The sequence below is a fragment of the Apus apus genome, chromosome 25 (genome assembly GCF_020740795.1).
Source record: "Apus apus isolate bApuApu2 chromosome 25, bApuApu2.pri.cur, whole genome shotgun sequence".
In the NCBI taxonomy this organism is placed as follows: domain Eukaryota; kingdom Metazoa; phylum Chordata; class Aves; order Apodiformes; family Apodidae; genus Apus; species Apus apus.
Window position 1 is genome coordinate 3,322,665 of NC_067306.1, and position 20,685 is coordinate 3,343,349.

Below are 20,685 nucleotides of genomic sequence, written 5' to 3' on the forward strand. Positions count from 1 at the left end.
ATGATTCTTCCCGCCGGGAAGAGCTGGGGGTCTCCTCCCTGAGGGAGGGCGGTGGGCGCTGGGGGAAGAGGGCCCGCAGCCGGAGAAAGGGGCTTCCCCCGCTGTGCCCGCCGGGTGGGCGCGGATGGAGGCTCCGCCCGCCGTGTTTGAGGCCGGGGCAGTGCAGGTAGCACAGCGGCCCCGCGGGTTCCCCCGGGACGGGACGGTTCGAGCCTCGCCCGTTGCCTCAGGGAGCCAAGATGGCGCTTCCCGCCTCTTCTGCGCGCGGCCGCCCGGGAGGCGGCGTCACTCGCGCGCCGGGAGCGTCACCGGGCGGCGTGATGACGTCACACGGGCAGCGTCTGGTGCCGGCGAGCGGCGGCCGCGGCCTGAGGGGCGGGTGAGGCCCGGGGGAGGCCTGGGGGGCCCGGGGGGGGTCTGGGGGGGTCCGGGGGAGGCCCGGGGGTACCGGGGGAGGCCTGGGGGGTCCGTAAGGGTCCGGGGGAGGCCTGGGGGTCGCGGGGAGGCCCGGGGGAGGCCTGGGGGGTCCGTAAGGGTCCGGGGGGACCAGGGGAGGCCTGGGGGTCGCGGGGAGGCCCGGGTGAGGCCTGGGGGGGTCCAGGGGGACCGGGGGAGGCCTGGGGGGTCCCGGGGAGGCCCGGGTGAGGCCTGGGGGGGTCCAGGGAGACCGGGGGAGGCCTGGGGGTCCCGGGGAGGCCCGGGGGAGGTCTGGGGGGGTCCGGGAGAGGCCCGGGGGGACCGGGGGAGGCCTGGGGGGTCCGGGTGAGGACCGGGGAAGGCCTGGGGGGGACCGGGGGATCCGGGGAGGGTCCGGGGGGACCGGGTGAGGCCTGGGGGGTCCGGGACACCCGGGTGAGGCCCGGGGGGATCCGAGTGAGGCCCGGAGGGTCCGGGGGAGGCCCGGGGGTCTCCGTGAGACCCTCCTGGCCTGGGGCTCCCGAGGGCTGGCTGGGTGAGCGCTGCCCGTGCTCCCGGCGCCGGGCTGAGGGGGTGACCCGCTCTCGCTGCTGCAGGTGGGCCCGGCCTTTCACGAGCTCCGCGAGGTAAAACAAGCGCGGATTCCATGTCTTTCCTTGTAAGTAAACCCGAACGGATTAGGGTGAGTGTTGAACACCTTCAGCTTCCCTCACTGTCGGTAGAATCGGGCGCTTGTGCAGAGAAGCGGCGGCGGGGCCGGGAAAGCACCTCAGAGTCGCAGCAAATCGAGCTAATAATGATCGGCGGGGGGATCGATCTGCGAGCAAAGTGCTAATGAAAAACCCTCCTCCTGACATTTCTTGCTCACACACCCGCATCTCCTTTGTGGGCGGGGCTGTAAGGGGCGCGGCAATTAAGGAAAAGGGTGGTAATGAAGATTAGTGCCCCCTTTGTGAGGCGGCTCCCTCAGCGGTGTCAGCACCACCAGCTTCTGGGGTTCTTCTCCCTAAACCCAGCTTGGACAGCTAAACACACCAGCTTTGTTTACTTCTGCATTTTTAAGGGAGGAAGTTTGATGTGAGGAAACCCCATTTCATGCCTTTAAAGGGAATGATTAGATACAAGTTTTGAGTCATTGTCACCTAAAAACTCGTTGATGCTTTCTAGGACTGGCTGCCCTTGCACTGAACATAAGTTATCTTGAGAAATTATTTTACCAAGTAGACTTAATTCTAAAGTGGGAGTGTTTGTGATTATTTGATGCTAACAACGATCAACACCCCACAGACTTCTCTTGTGCATCATGTGTGAGTAAATCTGTGTTTTCCTTTGAATCACAGAGTGGAACAAAGTGGTGGAAACGTTTCTCTGCACAACCTACTGCTTGCTGTGAATTTGAAGCATGGAAGAGAGCAACAGCTTTAAAATATTGATGTTCTAGTTTTGCACTCAATAGCTACATAGCCAAAATATTTACATTCTCTAAGACATCACCTCATTGTAAAGAGCTGAAGCTTTTTTTTTCTACAGCTGTTGCAGCCAAACAGACAGATTTTCTTTGCCTGTTAAGGGAGCTGTAGCATGCTTATGTTTTTTGCTGTGTGTGCATGTATGGAGTTTCTTGTTGGAATGATCTCTAATGAAGTTAATTTGATGGTGTGTGCATGTTGGTCAGGAGGAGGAGCAGCAGCAATGGGTGGTTGCTGGGAGGTGGCACCAGAAGAGGATATCCTTATGAGACTCCACCTGGAGCACTGTGTCCAATTCTGGGGACAACAGAAAAAGGACATGGAGCTCCTGGGGAGAGTCCAGAGGAGGCCACAGAGATGATGGGAGGGCTGGAGCAGCTCTGCTCTGGAGCCAGGCTGGGAGAGTTGGGGTGTTCAGCCTGGAGAAGAGAAGGCTCCAGGGAGACCTTAGAGCACCTTCCAGTGCCTGAAGGGGCTCCAGGAAAGCTGGGGAGGGACTTGGGACAAGGGCAGGGAAGGATGGGATGAGGGGGAAGGGATTAAAACTGGAAGAGGGAGATTGAGGTTGGACATGAGGAGGAAATTCTTGAGTGTGAGGGTGGTGAGAGCCTGGCCCAGGTTGCCCAGGGAAGCTGTGGCTGCCCCATCCCTGGCAGTGTTGAAGGGCAGGTTGGATGGGGCTTGGAGCAACCTGGGCTGGTGGGAGGTGTCCCTGCCCATGCAGGGGGTTGGATCTAGATGATCTTGAAGGTCTCTTCCAACCCAGACCACTCTGTGATTCCATGACTATTATGAAATCAAGGCTGTCACTCTGCTGCTGCAGCTCATCACTCTCAGACCACAACAGAATCCTTAAAGTGTTACTTTTTTTGTGGGGAAGGTGAAAGGAACTTGCCTCTGGCTGGATTATCTGATTATCTGGGGGGTTCTATTTTTTCTTTCAGAGGTGGGTGTCTGAGAAGTTTATCGTTGAGGGCTTAAGAGAGTTTGAACTGTTTGGAGGTAAGTTTTCCTCTCATTATTGTTTAAAATGTTTTATTTTAGCTGTGAGGTCTGTTCATTTGGTGACAGTAAATGACATTAATAACTGGCTATAGCACAAGATCTGGTTATTCAAGCTGGCTGACCATGTAAAATGAATATGGAACTGTCCAAGATATAGCAAATTATTGGAAAAGCAGCTTGATGTTGGTGGCAGAACTATTTTTGACCCTGCATTCTGTATTTCTTAAACATCATGAGTAAAATTGCCCACTAGGATCCAGAACTCCTGCAGAGTGACCTGGAAGGGGATCAGAGCAGAGTAAAGGTGTCTGGATCTTGAGCTGGCAGGTGCAGGGGAAGAATTTTCACTTTAAAGAAACTTTAGATAGTTTCTTCTGTATTTAAACCAAGGAGAAATGTCATTTTTTAATGTGTTTTGAAGTATAACTTTAAAAAAAGTCACATTTCTGCTGAATATATGACCAGTAGCACAGTTTGATTCCCTTTAATTCCCATCCTTGTACTACAACTTGATTAGTCCTCTACCTTTCTGTGTAAATGAAATGTCTTTGTCTAAAAAAGTGGTATGTATTTGATATCAAAAAGTATCCTGCAGGGTTATTTACTCAGTTTTCCAACTCTGTTTTTAATGGGAATCTGTTGAACACAACATGGTGAACAATTAATTTCTTTACTCCAGAGCAGCCTCCGGGTGACTCTAGGAGAAAAGTAAGTGGCTTTTGCAGGCTGTGGTGCTGTGGTTCATTGCATGGAGATGATTCCTTGTGGAAGTTTGATTTTACTTATTTATTTATTTATTTATTTATTTTTATTTTTATCTTCCTTCTCTATTTCATCTCTATATTGAGCTCTACAAGCGTGGAAACAGGTTTCACCCTGGAGGGGAGATTTTGGTGTGTGGTTTTCAAATGATAAGTGACAAGTCCAAACTTCCAACTCTTGGATTTGGATTTGTGCCATCCACCCCCAAGGGTCTCTTCTTGGAGATGATTTGGATTTTATTCTTTGGAGATGCTAAACTCTTAGAATTCTCTTTCAGAATGAAAAGGTTAGTTGATTGGACTTCCAAAAACTAGGCCCACAAAGTGTGATGCTGACCATTCAAACCCAGTGTTCCTTTCTCAGAAATAAATTGGTTCTGATTTTCTTTCTCCTCCCTGCAGAGCAGCCACAACAAGGGCTCCCAACATCAAACCCAAACCTTGTGTTGTTTTCAGTTTGAGGTGACTTTGCCTCCTGTTTTCCTGGTCACCTTCAGAGCCAGTTCTGTGCATGCTTGGAGAGCTTTGGCTCTTAAAGACTAAAATCACTTGCAAAGTCTGTTGAAATACCCACCCAGCCAAAAAGTGGCAGCTGAAAACTTGACCTGAATGGTTTTTGTTCTTGCAGGCCCTGCTGCTGCCCCCTCTGGTTCATAATGACCAGTGCTCAGCACAACACAGGTCACAATTTGTTTTGTCTAAATTATTTCTCACCTGCACAAAGCTGAAAATATGAGATGTATATGGAATGTTTACATCATAGAATGGTTTGGGTTGGAAGGGACCTTAAGGATCATCTAGATCCAACCCCCCTGCATGGGCAGAGACACCTCCCACCAGCCCAGGTTGCTCTAAGCCCCATCCAACCTGCCCTTCAACACTGCCAGGGATGGGGCAGCCACAGCTTCCCTGGGCAACCTGGGCCAGGCTCTCACCACCCTCACAACTGAAGAATTTCCTCCTCAGGTCTCACCTCAATCTCCCCTCTTCTAGTTTTGAATAAAGCCAAGTAAATTGATTTTCTTCTGGCATTTATAACAGTCGTTGCCTTTCAAAGATTAATTTCCTTCAATCTATCTCAAATTTCAATCAGATCAACAGGCTGGAAAGCCTTAATGAATGCCATGGCATAAAGCTTGTCCTGGGTGACTTCATTTTGCAGCTACTTTTGACCACACACCAAAAGTTATCCTGTGTGAAACCACTGAGGAGCTTTTTTGCACTGTTCCATAAATGACATTTCAGTTAAACTTCTTAATTTTTAAACTCTTGTATCGTGGAGATAAATTCCTGGTTGAGCTCCTTTTGCATTAACTCTCAGTCACTGCTAACATGGAGAAGTGAAGACTGGAAGACTTTTAAAAAGGGAATTTACAGTCTTTTTCCATTCCTGTTGAAACAGCCTACACCATTAATAAGGTTAATTTTTATTTTTGCATCTGTTTTGTTGGCTTATGCTGTATCTGGAGTGGAGTTGATGAAAGCAAAGCACTTACCCATGGCTCAGTGTCTCACCAGCTGCCATTGCTCCATAATGCTGCTCACCAGAGCCTCCTGCTTTCATTCCCTTGGTGCTGCCTTTCTGCTTCAGAGGTTTCCACCTGCCTGTGTCTCTCCTGGCAGTCTTGCTGTTGACAGGACTGTGTGAAATTCCTGGAAGGAGGAATGAGTGGTACAGTTGAGATCAGAACTGACAGGAACAGAGGTTTGAAATGGTGCAGGGAAGGTTGCTGCCTGTTCTCTGCCAAGGAACAGCACTGGGGAAGGACTAGGAGAAAGGATTTGGGGCTGAGATCTCAGGGCTGAGCTGTCCTAGAACAGACTGAGCTGTGCTGGAGTTGGTTGAGTTGAAATTATCATAGAATCATGGAATGGTTTGAGTTGGAAGGGACCTTAAAGGTCATCTAGATCCAACCCCCCTGCATGGGCAGGGACACCTCCCACCAGCCCAGGTTGCTCCAAGCCCCATCCAACCTGCCCTTCAACACTGCCAGGGATGGGGCAGCCACAGCTTCCCTGGGCAACCTGTTCCAGGGTCTCACCAGCCTCACAGCAAAGAATTTCCTCCTCCTGTCTCACCTCAATCTCCCTCTCCCAGTTTCCATCCATCCCCCTCATCCCATCCCTCCCTGCCCTTGTCCCAAGCCCCTCCCCAGCTTTCCTGGAGCCCCTTCAGGCACTGGAAGGTGCTCAGAGGTCTCCCTGGAGCCTTCTCAGGCACAGCACTGATCACAAATCTTGTTTTGTCTTTTTCCCTTAACTGAAAAAATACACCTATTTTAAAGGCAGGCAGAGAGAGGGAATATTTCCACTGTTCTAAGGCAGCTGGAAAGGTGGAACATGGGAAGTGTGACTGTTAGTTTCCTCCCCAAGAGCCGAAGTTAATTCATGGCAAATTCCTCTCAGTGCTTGTTGCACGATGTTCACCCTGGATTGAGGGTAGAACAGCAAGTTCCTTGTTTTTCAGCTGTCATTTCCATCTTTCAGTGATGGAAAAAAACCCAACGAGTATTTCCTGTCACTCTGGGAAAATGCACCAGCCTTTTTCTGCTTCATGTACCATAAAAAAAGGTCTGATAAAGGGCATTTGCAGTTGATGAAGAATGGAGTACAAATGAGCTGGAGTTCCAAATGTCAGGAGGAGTTAATGTGCTGGAAATATGAGATAACTAAATCTTACATCTTAGACACCCAATACATTTGGTGCCCCATAAGATGTGACTTTGGAAATTTGAGGGAGGTGGAGGGTGTAATGGAACTTGTAAGATCATTGAAGTTTGTCTTCTGCAAAATCCTGCTTGGGAAGCTTTATGTGTAGGCAACTCAAGCTGTGTGTCAGGTGTAGGGGAGAGAAGCTGACAGGCTTGGGGGTGCTGCTTCCTCCTGTGGTCTGGGGGCTTTCTTTTAAATTATTTTTCTTTTTGATTATTTTTTCCCCTCCTGTAAGCACTAATGCTTTGCAGTTCAGTTTCTGCTTTCATTTGGAGCTTCTCTTTTCATGTGCATCTGATCTTTTTATCTTGGGCTCAGTTGGCTTCATCACTTCTACCATTCAGCTGAGCAGCTTCAGCTGCACTGGTCTTATCCCAGAGGGACAGCTGGACACCAGGAGCCCCAGCACCAGGCAGGAATGTTGGTGACCACAGGGCTGAGAAATGCTCTAAAGCAGCTTTCTTCTGATGGCCCTTTTTTTCAGGCAACAGGATGGTGGCACAGTTTGTAGTTAATGGGAGAAAGGCAGTGACTATAAAGCAGTGCTTAAGCTCTCCTGGAGAACAGTAATTGGCGTTACCCAAATATTCCTGAAGAAATTGGAGCTCATGGTAATTAAGAACCTACCTGTTCCAGTTGTGTTTTGAAACACAGATGTCTGGATCTTCTGAAATGAGGCATCTCCTGGATTTCAGTTGAGAAATAACCATTTAAAATGATTTTAACAGCAACTACCTCTTCTACATTCGGTGCTGTTGTCTTCTTTTGAGGTGTGTGACATAAGGAGCAGATGATTTTTCTGGCATGTGACCTTTCTTCCTCTTGACCTGACTTTGTTTTTCCCCCCAGACAAATGAGGCGAGCTCCGAGTCGATAGCTTCTTCCCCCAAAAGGGACACCATGAGCAGCTTCCTACCTGACAGCAGCTGCTATGAGTTGCTCACCATCATAGGTAATACCACCAGGAGGCTGGAGGATCAGAGCTTTGCTTTGCAAAGAAAGTCATTTTTGTAGAGGTAGTGGCCTCTTCTTGGTTGCTTGCTTCTTCTGGACATTAGGTGCCTGTTCTGTTTGATTTTACAATCACTTTAGTGTAAAATGAGATGCCAATCTTGGAAGCTTTTGACTGAAAGAGGTCAGTGGTGGGTTAATGCTACCAAGTGTGAAGTACAAGGTCAGCCTGAAATCCATCCTTGTCCTTGGTGGGGCTGTGGCCTAATCATTTTATTTCTATCTCAGTTCTGAGCTTGAAAGCCAGGATCATGTTGTTGCCTAGGAGGATTTCTTGGTGGGACACGTGCCAAGGGAGGTGGCCTCTGATGGAACAATTACTCTTTTTCACAAGGCCAAAAAGAGTTTCAGTAAATGAGTGTAAAGATGATTTAAGGGTGAAGGGTTGGAGGAGTTCTCTGGAAGTATGTGGTTCCAGATGTGTTGCTGAAGCTTTAATGCCTTTTCTTTCAGGCAGAGGCTTTGAAGACTTGATGGTTGTGAACCTGGCCAGGTACAAACCCACAGGAGAGTATGTGACAGTCAGGAGAGTGAACCTGGAGGCCTGTACCAATGAGATGGTTACCTTCCTGCAGGTAACACCACTGCAAGTGCAGGAGGGGACAGGCAGCAAGAGCAGTGCTTCTCAGGACTGTATTCACAGTTCTCCATTTACTAAGTGGAATCAAAATATCTCTTTCTCTTTAATTTGAGGGGGAACTTCATGTTTCCAAGCTCTTCAACCACCCAAACATTGTGCCATACAAAGCAACTTTCATAGCTGACAACGAGCTGTGGGTAGTGACATCCTTCATGGCCTATGGTAGGTTGGGGTGAAATACCTCTGTCTGCCCATCAAATCCTGTGAAATGAGGATGAAGAGGTGGAGTAGCTTGGGTGTTTTTTTTCCTGACCAATGAAGGGGTGTTTTGTTTCTTTCCAGGTTCTGCAAAAGATTTGATCTGCACCCATTTCATGGACGGGATGAGCGAGCTGGCCATTGCTTACATCCTGCAGGGGGTACTGAAAGCACTTGATTACATCCACCACATGGGCTATGTTCACAGGTATTAAAATATCCATTTTCCTTCTGTTGGAAGTTCTGAGAACACTGCTCATCACTAGAGCAGAGCTGCTCCAGCACTTGGATTATCTCTGTGGCCTCCTCTGGACTCTCTCCAGGAGCTCCATGTCGTGATGTGTTCCTAGAACTTCAGCTTCCTCTACCTTCAATCCTTTGCAGTGCCCTTCTGCACTATATCTTCCTGGGAAAGGAGCTCCTTGGAGGCCAGAGAACCTGATTATTTTTCCATTGTTGCAGGAGTGTTAAAGCCAGCCACATCCTGATCTCTGTGGATGGGAAGGTGTACCTCTCTGGCCTGAGGAGCAACCTCAGTATGATCAACCACGGGCAGCGACTCAAAGTGGTTCATGACTTTCCCAAATACAGCATCAAAGTCCTGCCTTGGCTCAGTCCTGAAGTCTTGCAGCAGGTGTGGCTAAAAAAACCTGGTAGTTTTTACTGATCTGTGGTACCTCTATAATATTCTGAGGTCTTATGACCTGTTTGGGGGGTTTAGGGGAGGGACACGAGGAAAGCCACAAGGTCACTTATTACCATCTCTGTCCTTTTTTCCTGTCTTTTTAACCTTAAAACCAGTGGCCCCTAGCAAGGGGAAACCTGTATTCCTGTTGGAAGGGGCAATTGCTGAGAAGCCCATGTTACAACGTTGTCTTTCCCTCCTGAGGAAGGTGCATGAATAGTAGGAAAAGGAAGGGGGGAGGCTAAAGGAAACAGATTCAGGGTGGGCACAGGGCGAGTGGGTAGAATTTGATCTGATCTACTTGACTTAATAGTTTTCTTGAAGGTACCTCTGCAGATTTTCCCTTTAGCAGGTGGTACATGAGATGCCAGTTACCCTGAGGTGGATGCTGTCCCTCCTAGCCAGCTGATTTTGCTTAAAAGTTACCCTTAACTCTTTGTTTTAACAAAATCCACCACCACACTTAAACCAGCCTGTCTGTGGGTTGTCCTGTTTCTGCTGTAATTATTTGGGTTTGCTGTTCTGCGTGTGGAATTGTGAGTAGAGCCCGAGCAGTTACATCGGAGTCCACAAGGCTGCTTTTTCTTTCCACTTAGAATCTCCAGGGTTATGATGCAAAATCGGACATTTACAGCGTGGGGATAACAGCCTGTGAGCTGGCAAATGGACATGTACCATTTAAAGACATGCCTTCCACCCAGGTGAGCTTCAAAAGCTGCTCCTTCCTCACCCTTCCCAGGACAGAAGGGTGCCATGCCTACCCGGGTGGGAAATCTCAACTAGGCTCTGAGTACGATGTTCCTTGTGCCCCTTCTCTTCCAGATGCTCTTGGAAAAGCTGAATGGAACTGTTCCCTGCCTGTTAGACACCACCACAATTCCTGCTGATGAGCTGACTATGAAAACCTCCCGTTCAAGTGCTAATTATGGGATGAGTGAGAGCATGGCTGTGAGCAACGTGAGAACAGCCAACGGGGAGCCAGCCCTGCACCCTTATCTTCGGACCTTCTCCACCTACTTCCATAATTTCGTAGAGCAGTGCCTCCAGAGGAACCCTGACTTCAGGTACAGCTGGGTCGAGCCTTCCCGGGGGCGGGTCGAGCCTTCCCGGGGGCGGGTCGAGCCTTCCCGGGGGTGGGTCGAGCCTTCCCAGGGGCGGGTCGAGCCTTCCCGGGGGCGGGTTAAGCCGGGACAACCAGCAGAGGTTGTTCAGATTTTTCTCTCCAGCAGCAGGGTGTTGAGGATGTGCCCCAGACATTGAGCAGGGCAGTCCCAGGATGTAAAACCAGCAGTGTTAACACTTGGAGCACTCCTGTAGGAACCTGAAGAATGACTCTGCAGTCATTTTTTGGGGAATAGTGGTGCTCCTTGGCAGGAGAATCAACTGAACAACTGGAGTTTCTGGTCCCTGTGACTGTGGTTGCCCAGTCTCCATCACTGTGAATGGCTGCTGTTCAGCCAGCAGAAAATAGTGATGATCAAAACTGTGTTTTCCCCTGTAGTGAGGGTAAGGTTGTAGCCATGATAAACTTCTTCAGCACACCACACAGCTCAGAAACTTCCCCTTGACCAAATGTTGGGCTGTGCAAGTAGGTTAATTTTGCAGTAGAAGGTGAAGCTGCTTGTATAAAATATCATGTGGACATAATAAATAGTGCTCCTGGTTACAAAAGGCAGATAACCTTGTAGAGAGGCAGGAAGGAGCCTCATCTTTCTTCCACCACCTGAGTTTAAATCCTGACCCATTTTCTTGTGTGCTAACTTTATTTTAACTCCCTTCTACAGGCCAAGTGCAGGCACTCTGCTTAATCATCCCTTTTTCAAGCAGGTAAGGAACTCATTTAATCTGCAGAGAAGGAGCAGTGGCTATTCTGTGGTTGTTGTCCTGCTGGGTTGTTAAACCTGAGAGTGGGAATGTCAAGTTTGATGAGTTTTCTGTGATCCAGGATTAAGTGAGCTTGGTAACTGCAGTGCAGCTGGGTGATCCTCACATTGTTGTCCTGGGAGGTGGATGGGCTGTTCTCTGCATCTCTTACCAAAGCAGAGGACAGACATCTGGTTCTGTGTGCCACACGGTTTTCACACCCAAACTATCAAGTGCAGGGACAAGGCAGCACACACCTGGGTCTGCCCAAGACCAGGCTGGGGTGGCCTGAGCTGGCAGCTGGTGGCAGGTTGAGCAGCCCCAGCCTGGCATGGGCAGAGCCAGCGGCTCTCCTGCCCCTGGGGTGATTAGACCCCCTTGCTCTGAGCTGAGGGTCAGGATGGGGCTTCCCTGAGGGATCACCAGCACCACAGCCCCCAGCTGCTGCTGAAAAGACTGGGTGCCAATGCCCTTTCTGTCACAAAGCCCTGCAGGTGCAGGTAGGGAGGATAGTGCTGGGTTCTCCTGCCTCCAGCCATGTTGTTCTGCTCCTGATGGCCAACTGTGGGGAAGCAGTTCAGGAGCTGAGTCCTCTCCTGTGCCTCTCCTCTCCTGTGACTCTTCTGTGTCTCTCTTGTGCCTCTCCTCTCCTCTTGTGACTCTCCTGTGTCTCTCTTGTGCCTCTCCTGTGACTCTTCTGTGTCTCTCCTGTGCCTCTCCTGTCTCTCCTCCTGTGTCTCCTCCTCTCCTCCTGTGTCTCTCTCCTCTCCTGTCTCCCCAGATCAAGCGCCGCGCTTCCGAAGCGCTCCCGGAACTCCTTCGCCCCGTCACCCCCATCACCAATTTTGAAGGAACACAGCCCCAGGATCCCAGTGGCATTTTTGGGCTGGTGTCAAACCTGGAGCAGCTGGATGTGGATGACTGGGAATTCTAGAAAAACAAAGACTATACCTGGTTCCGGAGGAGCTTTCTGGACATTGTAATTTATTGGTCCTGTTCGTAAAAGGTGGTGAATGTTACACAGAGAGTTTACAGGTCCTGGGGAAGGATTTTCAGCTGCCTGTTTACTTCAGAAGTAGCCTGGAAACAAATGGTCAGACCTGAGCTGGGAAAGGATCAACCCCAAGGAAATGTGGGATATTCCAGATGGTACAATGGCCTGGCCAGAGCCCCAGTTCTTGCAGCACAGCACTGGTAGATCACTCAGATGGGTTGAGTGAGTCTCTTTAGTCTCTCTCACTGGCTTCCTCCTCTCACAGCTGAAGGCTGCAAGGCCCTGCCCTCCTGGGTTCTTTCTTGTAAGGGTGCCTTAGAGTTAAGGGCAGGCAGCAGCTTTAGTTCTGGCATTCTCTTGAGCTGGTCTCCTGCCACAGGGCTGCCCCGGGTGCCTTCTGAGGCTGGAGGCAAAGATGGCTTATGTGCTGAAATGTAGTCCCTGCTTTGTGCTAGAAAATGGGAGGTCAGAGACAACCTGGCTCTGTCCCAGGCAACTGGTGCATTGGGCATCCCTCTGAGCACTGGAGGACAGAACTTTTGAAGGGGTTTCTCTGACTGATGCTGAGCACCCTGAGCTCCAGGGCAGACAGGGGCTTCCAGTCTCTCCTCCACAGCTGCCTGGGTCAGCAGCTCCTTTATCCCCAGGCACAGCTGAGCTCCTGTTAGCTGGGCAGCTTTCACACCATTTAACACACCAGCGTGTTCTCAGCAACTTGCAGAGAAAAAGTCAGTTGACTTTCATGCTGATGACTTCTTTGAACATCATGTACAGAATTGACCTCAAGCCTTTCCTTCCCATTGCTGTTCTGCTTTCCCTGACAGGGAAAAGCTTCCTCCTCACGTGGCTCCCTAATTCCTGGCTGTGTGGCTGCCCTGCTGCTGTGGCAGCCCTCCCAGTTCCATGGTAGTTGGTTTTTGGAGGTGTATTTAAGGCTTTTAGTTGGACCTTTTCAAGGACTGGGGGTGCTGGAGCTGTTTCTACTCTCCAGTGAAGCAGTAAATCCAGCCCTGTAGGTGTGGCTGATGGGAGTAGTGGTGCTGGCAACAGGTCCTCCCTTGTGTTTTTAAACTACTTGAACCCAGATCAAGTTTGTTACTCTAGCTTGTTGTTTTGTTTTGTTTTTTGCCACAACAAATAAAATATTTCTGAAGTTGTTTTTTTTAAGTCTGCTGTTTCTGGAGGGTGATGGAGCAGAGCAGATGGTGGCAGAGGCTGGCTCTGCTCACTGACTTCTCATTTCCTTACTTCCTCACAGCTCCCCACAGTTGCAGCTGCCTTCATGGTTCAAATCTGTATTTCAGCTAAATCAAGAAGCTGCAAACAATCTCTTGGGTTGTTTTTTTTATATACATTTCAGGAAAGTTTTGGGGTGTTACTAAGAGCAGGCTACAACAGAAAGGACAGGCCCACCTCTGCTTCTTCCCTGGGGTCAGGTTTGGCTCCTGATTTAATTTTATTAGATGTTAATTTCCTGGTTTGTCCAGACTTCCTCTGAAGTTGGAGTGTGCAAAAATCCTCATCCCTCTCCCACAGGCTTGGACAGGGACTGGACTGCTGGGGTGTACAGCAAGGAAAGGCACAGCACAAGCCTCTGGGATGGAGCTCGGGATGGGTTGGAAAGGGGTTTCCAGAAGGATGATTCAAGAGGTGGGGCCCACTTAAGTTCTAAGCCTCTAATGCCTTCTAGAAATGAGGAGACAGGCAGAAAAGACAGGAAGGAACACACTGACCTCTCAGAAATCAGAACTGCAGCACTCCAGCCTGCTTTCCCCTGAGTTAGCATTTGTTTAGGGTGAAGGATGAACCTGAAGCAAGTTAATATTTCTCATCCCTTTCCCTCCTTTCAGCTCGCTACATGCTCAGAGATTATGGACTTGAATCAGAGAGGGTTTTATGCTGAAACAGCACCAGGATCAGGGCAAAGTCAGGAGTGAAACAGCAGCACCTTGGTCAAAAAAAGATGTTAGGAAGTAACTAAATGCACAAACACCTCCTTCCCCAGGCACCCTGTGGCACCTGGGGGCACCCCTGGGGTCCTGGTTGGAGCAGCAGGTCAGACTCAGCCACCACTTCCCTGGCCTTACCTTGTGCCTCCAGGGAGCAGCAGACAAGGAGCCCAGCAGAGACACTTCAGCAGCTGCAGGTGGGACACAGGCACAGGTCACAGCTGCTGGCCCGAGGCAACTGCTGAGGTTTTATGTCTCCCATGAAAGTTTTATTCAACTAGATACAAAACAGGTTGCTCTGCTACTGTGGATCCTCTCCGTGGTCTGAATGCTGCTGCTCTTCCTCCTCCTCTTCCTCCCCTTTGTGTTTTTCCAGTTTTGCCATGAGCTCTGAAAAACAGGCAAAGGCAGGATGAGGCTCTGGATGCAGGGGCTGTCCCAGACCAAAGCCAGGGCCTGTAAACACCCAGCTCCTCAAGAGCCAGGGTAGGTACCAAACCTGCACAAAGGCTCAGCTCGGAGCTCCCCCTGCTAAATGAGTGCATCCCTCCCTGCCCTTGTCCCAAGCCCCTCCCCAGCTTTCCTGGAGCCCCTTCAGGCACTGGAAGGTGCTCTAAGGTCTCCCTGGAGCCTTCTCCAGGCTGAACACCCCAACTCTCCCAGCCTGGCTCCAGAGCAGAGCTGCTCCAGCCCTTGGATCATCTGTGGCCTCCTCTGGACTCTCTCCAGGAGTTCTGTGTACTTCTTAGGTGTTCATCTCTTAGTGTGTCACTGACCAGTCAACAAGACCATCAGACCAGCTGCTGCCTCCACAGCACCTCTCCTCTGCCCTCACCAGGTCACACTCTCCAAGCTCCCCCTCTTGGCAAGCACAGACCCTCATCTGGCACCGGTGGAAACACCCAGGCTGGGGATCCAAGGTCAGAACTGAAGGAAGCTGCTGACAGCCAAGAGCTGGGAGCTCCAGCCTCCACACCAAGAAGATCCCTCAGGAGCTGGTGCCTGTGCTGCTCCAGGCTCCCCCCAGGGCCTGTTACCTTTAGCTGGGTTGAAGACTCCGTTGGTTTGCTTGTCACAGACGTAGCAGCGCTGGGACTTGCGGTAGTGCTGGAGGGCACAGCTCTCACAGAAGTAGTGCCTGCACCTGCACGGGGACACAGATGCCACTGCAAGTCACCAGACACAACCCCTATGTCCAGGAGTTAGAAATGCTTGACTGCTGGTCTTTTTGGGGGATGCCAAAGCCAGCTGCAATGCAGAGCTTCCTCTGCAGGCTTGTCCCCATGGGGGTGTTTCAGCATTGCTTCACAGGTGTGGAGATGGCCCAGAGCCACCTGGGAGCTCCTCCAGGCACCCAGCAAGGCAGCCAGCAGGCTGGGGGAGTAGCAGGGTGGGCCTCAGCCTTGCCAAGCTCTTGGCCACCCCACTCTGCTGTTTCTCTGTTCACATGATGCCAGTCAGTGCCCAGGAGTGACAGGGTGACAACACAACCCTGAGGTGAAGGGGAAAGATGATGTAATGAGGCAGCATCTGTGACAACTGACTGTGCTTGGACAACAAAGGCTTCAGATTTCTTCCAAGGAGATGCTCCAGATGGAGTTATGAGACCCCCCTGGTTACCAGAGGCTTTCCCCACCCACTAGGAAGCCACAAGAGGCAACAAGTAGGTTCCACCTCCAGCCTGTGGGCAGTGTTTGTACTGGGTGGGACACAGAGGGACCAGAGGGCTGGATCACCACCAAACCCTTGGCTCCTCCTGCCCAAACAACCACTTACTTGGTGACAACAGGGTTCTTGAAGGAACTTCTGCAGATGAAGCATTTGAAAGGCATATCCTCCTCATCACTGCTCACCTCGTAGTTTTCCTCATCTGCAGAATAGAAAGTTAACCAGACTGAGCAAGAGCAGAGGCAGCCAGAGCAGCCCCTGTGTGGGGCATGAAACATTAACCATGCAGGGAGCAGGACAGGTGGGACTGAACCTCTGCTGGGAACAATAGAGATCTGGGTGTTGATGTCAGCAACACATGTGGGACTGAGATATAATTAGGCCTAATGAGCCAGTGTGCTTGTTGCTCATCTCACAAGAGCAAATTCTCTTCTACCTCACCCACTCACTGCTATAAAAAGAGACAGATCCTCCAGCCCCCTCCTCTGTTTTTGATTCTGTTCCAAACCAGCTGCCACTGAACTCTCTGGCTCCATCTGAACATACATCCTCTTTCTCCCAACTGCACAGCAGCTCACGAGCCCTGGGCTGCAGCTACAGACACCAGGAGTGAGAAATAATGGTGTGACCCAGCAGGAAAGTGTCCCACTTCCTGGGCATCTGAGGCAGGAGATGATCCCAGCTCCCCAGAGCTTGCTGCCAGGACCCACAAACAGCAGTGCTGTCCTTTTATTGAGAGCCAGAGGGAAGAATCCTTCAGGGGCAACTAGTGGCCACCTGAAAGCAGCAGATTTGCTGGGGTGGTTGCTGACCCTAAGCTTGTCCTGCAGCAAGGAGCTCCACAGCCTGGCAACGAAGAGCTCCCTCTGCCTAACAGGAATGAATTCAACCCTGTGGCCCGTGCAGTTTGAGACAGCAAAGGACCCATTTCAGCCTTGGTGCTCCAATCTCCCTACACCAAGTTCACCCTGGGGCAGGGGGAGAAGCAGCTGGGGCAGGAGGAGGGAAGAGCCAGGTGGGGCAGGGGGAGAGGAAGAGGGCAGAGCCAGGTGGGGCAGGGGGAGGGAGAGGGCAGAGCCAGGTGGGGCAGGGGGAGGGAGAGGGCAGAGCCAGGTGGGGCAGGGGGAGAGGCAGGTGGGGCAGGGGGGTGTCTGTACCGTTGACTCCGTACCGGCCCTCGTCCAGCTCCCGCTCGATCTGCCAGCCGTGCTTGTAGTCGGAGCGGTCGTGGAGGAACTTGCAGCTGTCTGAGCAGCAGAGACAGGAGAATCAACACTGCCCAGCACAGCTGAGCTGGCAGCAGGAGCCCTCGGCAGGGGCAGCCTGGGCTCTGCACAGCAGGGGGTGAGACCCGAGTCCTCCCCCACTGGCCCAGGCCAGCAGGTCACAGGCCGTGAGGATCACGCTCCCTGTGCCGCCGTGACAGCTCCAGTTTGCACAAGTGGCAAGTGGGAAAAGGAACTGGAAATCTCACCCATGGGGGTGGTGAGACCCTGAAACAGGTTGCCCAGGGAAGCTGTGGCTGCCCCATCCCTGGCAGTGTTGAAGGGCAGGTTGGATGGGGCTTGGAGCAGCCTGGGCTGGTGGGAGGTGTCCCTGCCCATGCAGGGGGTTGGATCTACATGATCCTTAAGGTGGCCTCCAACCCCAACCACTCTGGGATCCCTGGATTCTGTGATCTCTCACATGGCCTCAGCAACCAGAATATCTGTGGGTGTGTGTCCCCCCCAGGACTCTAATACCCACTGACCAGAGGCCACCAGCTGGCAGCAGGGCTGACTCAGATGACATGAAGACAAAACCTCTGCAGCAGCCCCAGGACCAGCTCTGCACACCAGTGCTGGTGCCTCAACCAGTGCACACCCTGGTGCCACAGCCTGCCCTGACCCCTCTGCAGACCCACCTACCTCCAAAGCCACAGAACCCTGTTTCCTTGTAGTCCTTGCAGATGTCAGGCTGGTAGTCCCACCTCACAGTGGCCCGCAGGTGCTCCGGGGCACGGATGGGTCCTTTTCTGAAAAGGTGGAGAGGCTCAGGTGGCTGTGGGGAGGGTCCCTGGGGGTCTGGTTGGAACTCAGACAGGTGCCTTTGGGGATGGTGCCTGAGCTCCTCTGTGGTCCCAGTCCTCTGAGGCTCATCCCAACCCACCTGACCATTCCTGAAGAGGCGTTTCCCATCGATGTGTCCTTGGGCTTCACATACTTCTGGTAGTTGTTAATCCCACGGTAAATTTTATCATCCTCCTTTCCTCTCAGCTCCTGGGAGAGCAGAAAGAAAGGTGAGGAGAGCTTCATTTCCCAGCCTGGCTTTAACCTCTCTCTCTACCAGTCTCTGCCTTCCTTGATACCAAGACAAACACAGAAAATTCCCCAGTTTGCAACAGTTACACTCTTGGCTTCTCACATTTCCAGGGAGGAGAAGACTCAAACCCTCCCTGGTGTGCAGAGGAGCCGAGTGAAGGACGTGTCCTCCAGCTGTAAGAGCACCAGCCCCCACACCACAGGGCTGACTCACCTCCTGGATCTTCTGGCTGCGTTCAAAGATGGCCTGGGCATCCTTCTCCTTCTCAGTGTCCAGTTCATACACAGCTGTGGCTCCCATGTCTTCTGGGCCAACAGGTTTCTGAAAAGGAGGAAGAATTTCCAAGGGCAGGTTGGATGGGACTCAGAGCAACCTGGTCTAGTGGGAGGTGTCCCTGCCCATGCAGGGGCTGCAAACAGGTGATATTTAAAGTCTCTTCCAACCCAAACCATTCCATGATTCCATGGTTTGTGACAAGTGAAGAGAAAACCTGTGTAAAACAGAAAGCCCCTTGGCTACCTGGAGGGCACAGGTCACAGGGCAGGTACTGGAGATGTTCTGCTCAACCCTCCCCCAGCTTCCACCATCCCTTAGCACCCACCAGGGAACAGCCCCCATGGGCTGGATCCTCACGCTTGCCTGAAACACTTTGTCCTTAAACACTCTCTCCATCAAGTGTGGATCTGCAGGTCCCACCTGCCCTCCCACCCCAGGGCCAGGTCCTTGCCCAGTCCTTACCGCAGACCTGGTTGATTTGTAGGTGACTCCGATCTCCTTGGAGGGATCCTCCTCATCACTGCTGCTCAGGGCATAGGAGGGCTTCTCCTTCGTGCTTCTCCTGGTCTGAGGGGCAAGAAGACAGCAGGAGTGGAGGGCTGAAGGCTCCAACCCCGTGTCTAGCTTGAGCCTGGCAGGGCACTGCAGATGCAGCCGGCAGGGAGCCGTGCCCTGCTGTGCCTCCCTCACCTTCTGGATCATGGGGTTGGGGGCCTCCCGCCGCCGCTCCTTCCTCACCACCGTGCTGCCCTCCTCCCCGCTGCTCCCTGGGGGGGAAAGCCCGGGGTAAGGGCGCGCCTGGGGGCAGGATCTGCCGACAGCCTCCCCCCTCCGCGGCCCGGAGACGCCCAGGGGAAGGGGCAGGAGGCCGGGGGGGAACCCTCGAGGGCGGCGGCCGGGCCGGGGCAGGGCCCCTCGGCCCCTCAGCCCACGGACACCGGGGGCAGCGCCGCGCAGCCACCAGGCCCTGCCTCGCCTCCCCAGGGCGTCGCGGACGGCCCGGCTGCCGGCGCCCTGCCGGGGCCCGCCGCCAGCCCTCACCCTGCTCCTGGTCGCTGCCGGGCCGCTTGCGCCGGCCCCTGCCCGCCGCCGGGCCCCGCTTCCTGAAGGCGAAGCTGCAAACGGAGCCCTCCTCCGCCATCTTGCATCGCCCGTCCCCGCCCGCCCGCGGCTACACAGGCACCGCGGGCGGCCCCGCCCCGCGCAGCGCCCCCTGCCGGCGGGGAGGACTCAGCACCCGGAGCCGCGGGGCGGGACCCGGGGAGGGCGCCCCCTGGTGGGGGCGGGAGGGGGCGGCGGGGGCGGGGGTTGCAGGGGGGTCCCGGGGGGTCCCGGGGGGTCCCGGGGGGTCCCGGGCCCGTGGGCGCCCCTGGGCCGCTCCCCGCTGCACCCCCTGGGACCCCCCGCGCCCCGGGCGGGCGCGGTGAGGGGCAAGGGCCGCGGCCCCCCCTTCCCCATCCCCGTTCCCCCGCCGCCCCCTTCAGGCCTGGCGGGCTGCTGGGGGGGGGGAAGGGGCGGGGGGGGGGGGGGGGGGGGGGGGGGCTGCGATGTCGCCATAGCAACGGGAACAGGCGCTGAGCCCCAGCACCCCCCTAGCTGGGCCCACCCTGAGGTGGGTAGGGGCTGGTGGACCCAGCCCCTGCAGCAGCACCACCCTGTGTGTGTGTGCGCACAAGTGTGTGTGTGTGCACAAGCGTGTGCGCATGGACGTGTGTGCAGGGATGTGTGCACGTATGTCCACACGTGTGAGAGTGCATGAGCATGCTAGTGTGCACGTGGGTGTGCACGCGTGGGTGTGGGTGGCTGCCCCATCCCCGGCAGTGCTGAAGGGCAGGTTGGATGGGGCTTGGAGCAGCCCGGGCTGGTGGGAGGTGTCCCTGCCCATGCAGGGGGTTGGAGCTACATGATCATCTTTAAGGTCCCTTCCAACCCAAACCATGCCATGCACACACGGGTGTGCATCTCTGTGCTTGCCCCTGTGCACACGTGTGTGCCTGTGCCCGTGTGCGCAGGGGACCCACAGCGTTTCACAGCAGGGAGGGCTCTGGCACCAGGGGAACTCCCATGGGAGGTGGGTTCAGGCCCCAGCTCTGCACCCACCCTGCATCCCCCAGGGATGGGTGCCAGGAGGAGCTCCCAGCCCTCTCCTCCCACACCCCTGTCCCTACGGGGGGCAAACCAAACCTGAAGACAGGACCATGTGCCCGCCTGCCCAGAGCCTGGGAGCAGGGCTCCCTTCCTGCAGGCTCCCCCTGCCCTCTGTCCAGGCCAGCCTGGCAATGCCTTGGATGCTCATCTGCTCTTCCCCATGCCCAGATGGACACTGGCTTTTGCAGCCCTGCCAGCCTCCTTCTGCCTGGTACTTAGGACCATCCCTGCCCCTGGGTCGAGATCTGCTCAGCAACAGCTAATTTTACTATCGAGCCAAATTCCTCTTTTATTTGCTCTTGGTGGCAGCCAGCCTCTTCATCACAGATGCCATTTGGGCAGTGCAGAGTGACAGAGGTGATAAATCATATCAGCCCTGTCTCCTTGTCCAGTAAACACCTCCATAAATTCCTTAATTGTATTTTATCTACAAGGAACAACCTGCACACAAAGATCACCTGCCCCTGGGCTCAGACTCAGGGCCACCTCCAGTGGCATTTGGCTCTTTCCAGCAGTGCCAGCCTGTGTGGAGGAGCCCGCAGGAGAATATTTGTTCCTGCACCATTATCAAAGCTCTTCTCCTCAACC

General features: G+C 53.4%; 2 protein-coding genes across 5 annotated transcripts; one reads left to right on the forward strand and one right to left on the reverse strand.

The window, feature by feature from the left end:
• The first annotated feature begins 324 nt into the window (after positions 1-324).
• STRADA (STE20 related adaptor alpha) lies at positions 325-12,922 on the forward strand. Of its 3 annotated transcripts, none has more exons than XM_051640399.1 (13): positions 325-379; positions 1,014-1,099; positions 2,831-2,888; positions 3,571-3,599; positions 7,214-7,316; positions 7,829-7,950; positions 8,069-8,177; positions 8,298-8,421; positions 8,676-8,847; positions 9,495-9,599; positions 9,721-9,962; positions 10,683-10,725; positions 11,543-12,922. In XM_051640399.1, the coding sequence occupies exons 2-13, from the start codon at positions 1,064-1,066 to the stop codon at positions 11,693-11,695; spliced, it is 1,296 nt and encodes a 431-aa protein (XP_051496359.1). In that variant the 5' UTR covers positions 325-379; positions 1,014-1,063; the 3' UTR covers positions 11,696-12,922. The 3 variants fall into 3 exon arrangements, with proteins under 3 accessions (XP_051496359.1, XP_051496361.1, XP_051496362.1); XM_051640401.1 differs by having other exon boundaries at positions 1,014-1,075; XM_051640402.1 differs by lacking the exons at positions 325-379; positions 3,571-3,599 and having other exon boundaries at positions 1,050-1,075.
• On the reverse strand, positions 3,904-19,166 carry LOC127394442 (E3 ubiquitin-protein ligase RNF113A-like). Of its 2 annotated transcripts, XR_007891625.1 has the most exons (11): positions 18,991-19,112; positions 18,640-18,716; positions 18,412-18,516; positions 17,887-17,994; positions 17,521-17,630; positions 17,280-17,386; positions 16,530-16,619; positions 15,481-15,574; positions 14,742-14,848; positions 13,843-14,094; positions 3,904-5,305 (listed from the first exon to the last, which is right to left on the reverse strand). XR_007891625.1 is itself a non-coding variant. In XM_051640431.1 (10 exons), exons 1-10 carry the CDS (start codon positions 19,088-19,090, stop codon positions 14,006-14,008), a joined length of 987 nt encoding a protein of 328 aa, XP_051496391.1. In that variant the 5' UTR covers positions 19,091-19,166; the 3' UTR covers positions 12,981-14,005. The 2 variants fall into 2 exon arrangements, 1 of the variants encoding a protein (XP_051496391.1); XM_051640431.1 differs by lacking the exon at positions 3,904-5,305 and having other exon boundaries at positions 12,981-14,094; positions 18,991-19,166.
• Positions 19,167-20,685: the final 1,519 nt, after the last annotated feature.

Coding starts and splice junctions, on each gene's coding strand:
- STRADA (XM_051640399.1), top strand. CDS start 1,064: ATGTCTTTCCTTGTAAGTAAACCCGAACGGATTAGG. Junction 7,951..8,068: donor AGATGGTTACCTTCCTGCAG/GTAACACCACTG, acceptor CTTTAATTTGAG/GGGGAACTTCATGTTTCCAA. Junction 8,848..9,494: donor GTCCTGAAGTCTTGCAGCAG/GTGTGGCTAAAA, acceptor CTTTCCACTTAG/AATCTCCAGGGTTATGATGC.
- LOC127394442 (XM_051640431.1), bottom strand. CDS start 19,090: ATGGCGGAGGAGGGCTCCGTTTGCAGCTTCGCCTTCAGGAAGCGGGGC. Junction 18,517..18,639: donor CCAACCCCATGATCCAGAAG/GTGAGGGAGGCA, acceptor CTTGCCCCTCAG/ACCAGGAGAAGCACGAAGGA. Junction 17,631..17,886: donor GCAGCCAGAAGATCCAGGAG/GTGAGTCAGCCC, acceptor CTGCTCTCCCAG/GAGCTGAGAGGAAAGGAGGA.